The sequence below is a fragment of the Pleuronectes platessa genome, chromosome 12 (assembly GCF_947347685.1).
Source record: "Pleuronectes platessa chromosome 12, fPlePla1.1, whole genome shotgun sequence".
Taxonomy (NCBI): Eukaryota; Metazoa; Chordata; class Actinopteri; order Pleuronectiformes; family Pleuronectidae; genus Pleuronectes; species Pleuronectes platessa.
In genome coordinates, this window is record NC_070637.1 from 15,437,162 (window position 1) to 15,446,768 (window position 9,607).

The following is a 9,607-nucleotide window of genomic DNA, read 5'->3' on the forward strand; positions in this document are numbered from 1 at the left end:
ATTTCCGAGTGATTTAAGTGACACAACATTTGTAAATTTCCAGATGTTAACAAGCAAACAGCAAATAGTGTTGCACATCATATGGGGTAGCAACAAAATATGCACGATGTAGTTTGGAACTGTGATCAATGTATTTTCGTATCGATTCAACGTTTGTTTTTCTTTGTTGTCCATCAGTAAACTTTCTACAAACAAACTTACTAACAACCCATCGTGGATAAAGACCACAGACTGTATATACAGAGATGAACACATGCATGTGTCACAGTGACAGTATTGAAATTGTGCATCCTGCACTGTAACTACTGTACTGTACTGTCTGCTGTCAGACAATAGTTTACTTTATGATTAAATAGTGATAAATTCTGAGAGGCCTGACGTGTTTGCCAGTGAATCTCTCTGCCTCAAGGCAAAGGATGACATTTTTTTCCAGAAAATGAGGTAATTATGTTTTGGTGTGGCGCTGTTATAACATAATTGAATTTTCCCCTTTAATGCCTGGGAGAGCCTTTGAGGGCTGCAGTGTTGGATTTCTGCCGACAAAGGGGAATGAAGTGTTAATTTCTGCTTACAAGAACAATATCTCTGGCTTCTGATCTAGTTATGGATGATTGGCCGTTGTCTGGAGACGCTCCTTGAAGAAAAACCACGCAGACAGCATATTAGGATCATTCCTCTTCCCTGGCCCTAATGCTGCTCTAATACACCAAGGGAGAGACTTGTTAGGTCTGGCAGGAAACTCTATAGCAACATAACACCTCATTTCATTCCCTCTACCAAGTAAGTGCACAATCCATATACGGCGTAGGAATTATTTTACACTGTCTAAGCAAAACATAGTAAAAAGTCCACATTATAAAGACAAGCTGAGAAGATAACTTGCTTATGTTCTGCTGTGTTTGGTTATTTTTCTGCCAACGAACACCCTTCCTTCCACAGAGCCCATGTGGAGAAACTCATCTGTCTATTCCCTGGACTGCTGCTTGAGCCCACAGCATGATCTATGGCCTCTTATCTTATCAATACACTGTAAGTGAACCACTAGGCCAATATGACATCTTCAACAGCGGCACTAAGAAACCATTCAGTGCTAAGAGCACATCCTAAAACTCTTAAGGTGAACCCTTACTGTGAGATGAGCTGTGTCCAACCCCAAATCAGCTTAGAGAGGATGTCTAATACTACACTTTCTTCAATTATAATATTTTCGTAATTAATTTGTTTCAATATTTTGTTATCTTTAATATGTGCACTGTGGAGCAAATCTTTTACATTTTTTAGATTGGAATTTTTATATTTCAAGAAAGATACAGAGGGTCTTGAAATTCACCTCGTATTTTATAAAATACTTACTTTTATAGTTATATATTATATTTATACTATATATATATCTATATACAACATGCAAATATAATGTGAATGGCAACAATTAGTTTTGGTTGGTCTCACCGACACATTTATGATGCAATATTTAAGTAGTTGTACGAGCTGTCTCCAATGGAGCCACTGCGCCACCTAATGGTATACTGTATAATGACAAGCACTATGGAGGACCAGGCTAAAAGAACAGGAATGGAGAAATAAACTTGATTCAGTGATGCAGATAAATGAACAGATCGATAGAGAGAAAGGGATATAAACATATAGATAGATAGATAGATAGATAGATAGATAGATAGATAGATAGATAGATAGATAGATAGATAGATAGATAGATATAGATAGATAGATAGATAGATAGATAGATAGATAGATAGATAGATAGATAGACAGTATTGTGATACTCTTGTCATGCCTCCTCTTTTCTCTTCACATTCTGATATTGATCAGTTTTTGTGGAACAGATTCAGTGTCTTTGTGTAAGAAGTTATTGTACTGTGGTCAGTTTTACACACACACACACACACACACACACACACACACACACACACACACACACACACACACACACACACACACACACACACACACAGTTTGGCGCGTCTTGTCCAATGAGCTCTCTTATTCTCTATCCACCTACAACCTCCATCGATGGGACCCGGATATGGATTACGCGGCTCCAGGCTGAGGGAGCGAGGTACTGACGTAATGGCTGCAGCAATGTGGACTCATCGCGGACAGAGATCCGTGGCTGTTGCAGGGACAGTGGCTCGGTCCACATGCAGGTCCAGGTCCACTGGTATCGCGTTAAAGTCCCAGTATGACGCACTGGTCATTGGAGGAGGTGAGCGCTGCGGAGTCTGTTTAAAAGTAATGTTGCTGCTGCTGCTGCTGCTGTTTCCTGCAGAACAGCTTTGTGCAAAAGTTCTGAAAACGTTTGCAAAAGTGCGAGTTAGCATTTGTGGTAACGCTTTCGACCACTGATCGCAATTCACAGCGTGATTGCTCCAGAATTACTGCGTAAACTCTTGGACTAACACAGCACCAGCCACAGTATAGGTAACACAATACAATCTATAGTGCCTGAGGAACTATAGACGCATTTGTGGAATAAAGGATTTTACAAAAAACGTACACTGCAGTTCATTTTTAACTATTTTTAATTACAGGGTGAGTATGACTCACTGAGATGTAATCTGAATTTTTTAAGGAATTTTCGGGCAACTCTATCCTGCATACTTTATCCTGGGATCAGTGTGACAAAGTTGAAACCAACAGTGCTTTAGATTACATTCCACACAACCTGTAGTTTCCCTGTAACTAAATGTAAAAAGGTGGGAGATTTGGATTACAGTCTGCAAAGAGATGACAACAAACACATGTACAATATACTGTTCAACTACAGAGAACAACAGATGTTTTGCTCGTGTCTCGAATTCTATAAAAGAAAACTAACTGATGTACACTTGTATACTTGACACTTCTGTTCCAATAAGACTTTCAACATTTTGGCAGATGGAGCCATGAAGCCTTAATCAAATGTCCAGTGATGAAGTTTGCAAACAAACAGATGTGCCATACAGTTAGCAACCCATCCCACAATTATATTGTAGTTTTGCAGTTTGTTGGTGGCCAGGTTTAAAGGTGATGCAGAAAACCTCCCGACTTCTGACAAATCCAGATTATTGTTCATGGGGTCATAATTACCCCGTAGTGATGGAATAGGGACCTTTTGTAAAATCCCAAATAGTTACCCTCTTCCTCTATCAATCACCATTGTAACATATGACACCATAATTATGCATAATTTTTGCGGTGATGCAAAATTTGAGAATTAACATGTTATTTAAACATTGTGTGACATTTCTTATATTTTCTTGCAGGACACAACGGACTTGTGGCAGTGAGTTCAAGCAAATGTTTCCCAACACTTGGAAATAAGTTCCAGTACATTATATGGTTTAGAAACAGGGCAAAGATGACGTGTGTGTGTGTTTGTGTCTTTTAGGCTGCCTATCTTCAGAAAGGAGGAGTAAAGACTGCTGTGTTGGAGCGCAGATATGTGCTGGGAGGAGCAGCTGTGTCAGAGGAGATCTTCCCTGGTAGGATGTTCCTCTGGCTGCAGAATATCTGGCTGTCATACAGGTTCACCCGGAATTAACAGTAAACAAACCAACAAACAACTTTTTGTTGCTTGTTTACCTCTCATTTGATCTCAAAACCTACTTATAATTAACAGATAGAGTGTTATTTGGAATATCCAGTGTAACAAACAGAAACAAACCCCAAACTGTGCAAAGCTCGATACCCATAGAAGTAAGCTAAGAAATGTTCGGTAATTTGGGTGAACTGACCCTTTAATTGTAGAACATGTATAAACACAGCAAATGAATGGTGTGGGTTGTCCACTGTTCTGTATTTCTAAAATGTTCACGTGTTTGTAGCTTCATACGCTCTTGTGTGCAGGTTACCACTTCTCCAGATGTTCCTATTTGCTCAGTTTGTTAAGACCACACATATACAGAGACCTGGAGCTCAAGGTAAACACAGATAATAACCATAATAACAATAATACAATGTAAAAAAACAATTGTTTTCATCTTTGTGTATTTCTTTTCAGAAACATGGGCTGAAGGTGTATATGAGAGACCCACATGCCTTCACCCCCATGTTGGAGGAGGGGGTGAACGGTGCTCCACCCAGGTCTCTCATCCTGGGCTCAGACATGGCCATGAATCAGAGGGAGATAGGCAAGTTCTCACAGAAGGATGCTAAGGTGATATAAGCGTTACGACAGCCTGAGCAAATGGTTTACCGTATTTACAACCCGTGTTATAGTACTATGATGTGACACGGACTCATCCTCGTTACTCATTCTTCGACATGTACCAGGCTTTTCCAGATTTTGTTGCACACCTTGAGAAGCTAGCAGGAGCCATCCAGCCTCTCTTGGATGCTCCTCCTGTCAACATTCCAGAGCTCACCTCTGGATCCCTGAGGAAGAGGCTGGCAGCAGCAAAAACTCTGATGCCTCTTGTCAATTGTGGTGTGTAGGTGGATGCATGCTTGTGCCATTCACTTTTATATTTGTGATGCTAGAATAAAAAGAACATTTACGATATACCAATTTTGTTTTGCGAAGTAGCTGAGTCATGTTATGTTTTATAGGTCTAAAACTGGGCAAAAATATTCCAGACATGTATGAGATTATAACCGCACCAATAATGAAGGTTTGTTATAAGTTTACGGAAAATGCAGCATTTTTTCCCCCATTTTGTATTTGCTGTATTATGACTAACTCCTGTTTTGTGTCATAGATTCTCAATCGGTGGTTTGACTCGGAGCCACTGAGAGCGACACTGGCTACTGATGCTGTGATCGGAGCCATGACCAGTCCAAGTAATCCTGGTAGTGGGTGAGACACATTTGAAGGCACCCTGTTTCACACACACACACATATACACATACACATTCACACACACACTCAAATTATCTGCAGGGAACTCAACAATGACCTCTAAAAAGGTGAATTGTATGGTCTTTCCTTGAAGGTATGTGCTTTTACACCATGTGATGGGAGAGCTGGAGAAGGAGAAAGGAGCATGGGGTTATGTGGAGGGAGGAATGGGAGGCGTGTCTCAAGCCATTGCCAGCGCTGCTCAATCCTATGGGGTTGACATTTTCACAGAGAAGGTAGAATGGTTTGATTAAATACTGTTGAATTGTTGCTGTTAATTTTGTGCCTTAATATGCATTATATTGTATATTGTACATTTATGCATACACGTCTACATTTTGCAGGATGTAGAGCAGGTCCTTGTTGGTTCAGATGGTGCTGCCAGAGGGGTGGTGCTAAAAGATGGCACAGAGATCTCCAGTAAAGTAGTTTTATCAAACGCTACACCATATGCCACCTTCAAAAACCTCACGCCACAGGTAACAGAGAATAATAAACAACACACCTAACCATGCCACAATGTAATATAAATAACTTCATTCTGACTTCCTGTTTTTTATTGTAGGCTGCACTTTCTCCAGAGTTTATCAAAGCCGTCGACCAGATAGACTACACGTCGCCTGTCACCAAGATCAATGGTAAATCTGTAACTCCACACCACAAATACTGAAAAGAAAAATGTTCAAGTAGTTGGGAAATTTAGTTTTTTTAAGTATTTTGTGGATGTTAAAAAAATGTATTCATATATTTCCAGAGGTACATGTTAGTACATATATTGATTTACTTTAAAAGATCAGATTTCAAAATAAAAGTTTGGAAAGTAAAAATTAATAGTATATTAATAGTATATATTTAACATCAAAGTTAGTGGAGCGGAGGTTTGGTTTAGGAGGAGCAGCTGGACATGCAAACAGATGGACACACACACAAACCACTCCCCACCTATAGTAGTAGGATTGTTGCAGCGTAAGATCAGGTCACTGCCTCGATCCTGAAGTTTCAAAGTTTATAAAATTGTAAAGCCCGAAAAAAACCGGTGTGCTGCGATTTGTAGCTGTGGCTTGTTAATTACAGTAGAGCCTGAGCTTCAGGGCTTTAGATCTGATCCTTCGCAGCGCATTGCTTCTTAGACATAATCATAGTCTTTTCTGTTTCGAGGGAATTAGCTTAGCTTTAGGGTGAAGGAATGGAGCAGTTGAAGCACAACATGCTGCATGAATTACCCCGATCCTAATTCAAGGTGGAGATACGTTAGAATGAACACTGATACTGTGTCATTTGTGCTTTGCAGTGGCTGTGGACAAACTACCAAACTTCTTAGCATCTCCTACACCAGATGGTAAACCCGGACCCCACCATCAGTGCTCCATTCATCTCAACTGTGAAAGCGTAGAGTTGCTAGAGACGGCATACAAAGAGGCCCTGAATGGACGTCCCTCAGCAAGGTACATACAGTATATCTCTACCATGGACCAGCACAGCATAAAGAGTAATAGTACATTTTTGAATTTGAATAGCTGACCTTATGGGCCTGGTTGGACTACAATCAACCAAACAGCCAACAAACCAACCAACCAACCAGCTAACCATCAATCATGTTGTATTGGAATGCCCATATTCACACGTCACCATTATCCTTATACGGTTTAACAAGGTGTGACAACCTCTGCCTTTAACCCTCAACAAGAGTAAGAAAAAACTACCAAAAAAAAAACTGTAGAAACCTCAGAGAACGTTGTAAGTGAGGGATCCCTCTCCCAGGACGGATAGAATTCCAATAGATGTCACATGTAACAGAGCACATCAACTAAATAACATTGTTTACAACATTTATAAGAAAAGACAGTGTCCAGCTCAAATGGAGAAGTGTATCAATGTTTAAAGTAGTTGAGATAAATGCGATCTAAATGTAACGCTCGGCCAGTGATGCTTAAACATGGGTGATACGACGAAGGTCTTCATCTTTTTCTTGAAGCGTCTGTATGTCAGTTAATAAAGTTTGTTTGCATATTGCTGACCGTTTGATATCAGGCATTACATGTTTATTCACATCACAAGCTTGAATATTTAGTATTTTTTTCTTACATTTAAAAATGTATATATATTATCTCCTCATTTCCCATATTTTCCTCAACATCTCATCCTTCTTCTACTTTCCACCATATCCGCCCATCGTGCTCCCCTCGTCTTGCAGACCCATGCTGGAGATGACCATCCCCTCAGTGCTGGATCCTACTCTGGCTCCCCCTGGCTGCCACGTTGTGTCCCTGTTCACCCAGTTCACCCCCTACCACATAGAAGGCAGAGAGTGGACTGACCAGGACAGAGATGCCTTCGGCGACACGGGTTAGACATTCAAAAAGTCCTCCAGGATCTCTATAGCTCCAAGGGCTGAAGTTATGCATTTCTGCTACATTTTATAATTACTCAAGTGCGCAAGTTCTAGCATTTTTTGCTTAAAGCTGAACTTAAACACATGTTTTTAATTTTTTAAGGAAAACTATCACTTACAGGCATAAACCTTATAAATGATCACAATTATGTTCCAATAACCAGCAAATAGTGTTAAAATAGCTATTTCATGATGTATCATGACTGATCTGATAAAGTATGTGTTTTTGTGTCCTTTCAGTATTTGACTGGGTGGAGCAGTATGCCCCAGGGTTCAAAAAGTCTGTTGTGGGAAGAGACATCTTGACTCCGCCGGACCTGGAGAGGATCTTTGGGCTGACTGGAGGGGTATACACCAAATTTACATATTGTAGAACTGAGCAGCAGATTGTAAACGTTGATATGCAGCTTATTTGTTTAACGCAACCGACTGTTTAGTGGATGAGGAAGTAATCCGAGTTCCCTGCAGTGTTCTGTCTGCAAATCTCCGGTCAGGCACAGACTTGTTGCACTGTATACACTGTTAATGGTTATGGATAGTTTAACCCCAACACATGAGTAGGAATCAAAGTTCACATCAACTGTGTAAAGTGACACTAACTCCCCAGTGGTGTTTGCTTCTATTTCTGAGAACTTGGGAAGTGGCACAGTCTCTTTATCATAATAATAAAAAGAACAGTAAAAAGAGATAAGAAAGAAAAGTTAATATTTCTGTTTCTTCTTTACAGAATATCTTTCATGGATCAATGTCCCTGGACCAGCTCTACCTAGCTCGACCTTTTCCCTTTCTCTCAGACTATCGGTCACCAATTAAAGGACTCTATCTGTGTGGCAGTGGCTGTCATCCAGGTTTGCTTTCCTTGTTCTCAATTATGTGGTTCTGATTCGTGTCTTGTGTTAGAAGTCAATGAACCTTTGACCATTCCGTTCTAATCTTATCCTCACTGCTGATGATAAAGGGATGAAATCAGGTGGGGGTGTCAGGTGGTTGAGTAAGCTGCTTCAGATTTGTCTACGGAGAGCGAGGTTGGTTAATTCTCATTTTGTCTGTTTAACACTTCTCTAGGTGGAGGTGTGATGGGCTCCCCCGGATGGAACGCAGCGCTCACTGTCATCGCTGACCTGAAACGTCACTGAAACGCCCGACAGCGTCAGTGCCTGGTCCCTACAACAACGCCAACCTCTTTTTATATCTGATTCATGTGCATTTTACACTCCTTATACGAGTAACTCTCCTGATATTTAACATTAGTGCAATACTACCACACAATCCCCCTGGTCTGATGCCATGTAACTGAGCAAGTACAAAATCACCCAAGTGTCTTCGAGAATAACGGATTCTTGAAATCATAATAAAAGTGAAAACAGAACCTTTTATAACCTTTGTCCAATAAAATGTGTCTAATTTTCCTTGAAAAACATATTCATTCCAAATGGGCTGATAAAAAAAGTAATTTTTTGTTATACAGTTAGAAAACTTATAGATACTTTCACAGAGGAAATTTTGACTCGACATAATAGGAACATAAAGAGCGTGTACTGTCCCTTTAAGACGCAGCTCTGTGGAATTAATGGCATTAAATGAATAGGCCCCGAGCACCGACAGTGCGGAGGCCCCATTGCTTTTCTTTTGATTATTCAGGTCAATGAATCGCATTTTTGATGACTTGAGCATATTCAAAAAAGGTGTAACTGTGGCGTGGCGTAAAATGTTGATGAATTATTATCAAAACATGAGATTGTCGTATCTCGGACATACATGGTCCAATCTACTCCAAACTGGACATGTATGACAAGAGTCCCGGCCTGATGACATCTACACAGATATCATGACTTAGAGTCGAATATGAATGTCGGAGCTTGTGGACACTTTGATGACACCTCACAAGCAGTATGGGGCCATGTTATGTTTTTGTTGTTGTTTTATTACGTATTTGTATTTGTATTGGTTCGGCTGCTACACCGTTTACCCCTGAAACTCCAAAAATATCCTGTAGACCCAAACACCTCACCCACCCCTCCATCGGCATAGGGGTGAGTATATAATGAAGGAATTTTCATTTATGCGTGAACTATCCCTTTAGGCTGAAAAAATAACACTTGTTTGAGACCTACTATTTAACTCCAGCAAGGCTTTATATAAAATAACACTTCAAAGGATGCATTAAGCAAATAATTAATTGCTGTCAGTTTGCTCGAAGGCCAGTGTCAGTGGTCAAAGATTATTTTGATGGCTTAAACTGTTGCAAAGGTGAAAGATTTATACGACCTGGAGAAAAACCAGAGTGTTTCTGAGCTGAACAGATCTATCAGTCTGTATGTAGAGATAGTGATCGCACCAACTACTACGAAAGGAGGTAGACTCGTTTTACAACTTAC

The 9,607-nt window shown here is 40.2% G+C and overlaps 1 protein-coding gene across 2 annotated transcripts; it reads left to right on the forward strand.

Moving 5' to 3' along the window:
• The first annotated feature begins 314 nt into the window (after positions 1–314).
• Positions 315–8,608, forward strand: pyroxd2 (pyridine nucleotide-disulphide oxidoreductase domain 2). 2 transcript variants are annotated; one of them, XM_053436501.1, is made up of 19 exons: positions 315–441; positions 602–780; positions 940–1,029; positions 2,064–2,224; positions 3,264–3,283; positions 3,389–3,482; positions 3,847–3,920; positions 4,001–4,156; positions 4,273–4,426; positions 4,549–4,610; positions 4,698–4,795; positions 4,932–5,073; positions 5,182–5,316; positions 5,403–5,475; positions 6,129–6,282; positions 7,032–7,183; positions 7,470–7,576; positions 7,957–8,077; positions 8,295–8,608. In XM_053436501.1, the coding sequence occupies exons 3-19, from the start codon at positions 1,004–1,006 to the stop codon at positions 8,363–8,365; spliced, it is 1,800 nt and encodes a 599-aa protein (XP_053292476.1). In that variant the 5' UTR covers positions 315–441; positions 602–780; positions 940–1,003; the 3' UTR covers positions 8,366–8,608. The 2 variants fall into 2 exon arrangements, with proteins under 2 accessions (XP_053292476.1, XP_053292475.1); XM_053436500.1 differs by lacking the exons at positions 315–441; positions 602–780; positions 940–1,029 and having other exon boundaries at positions 2,027–2,224.
• The last annotated feature ends 999 nt before the right edge of the window (positions 8,609–9,607 follow it).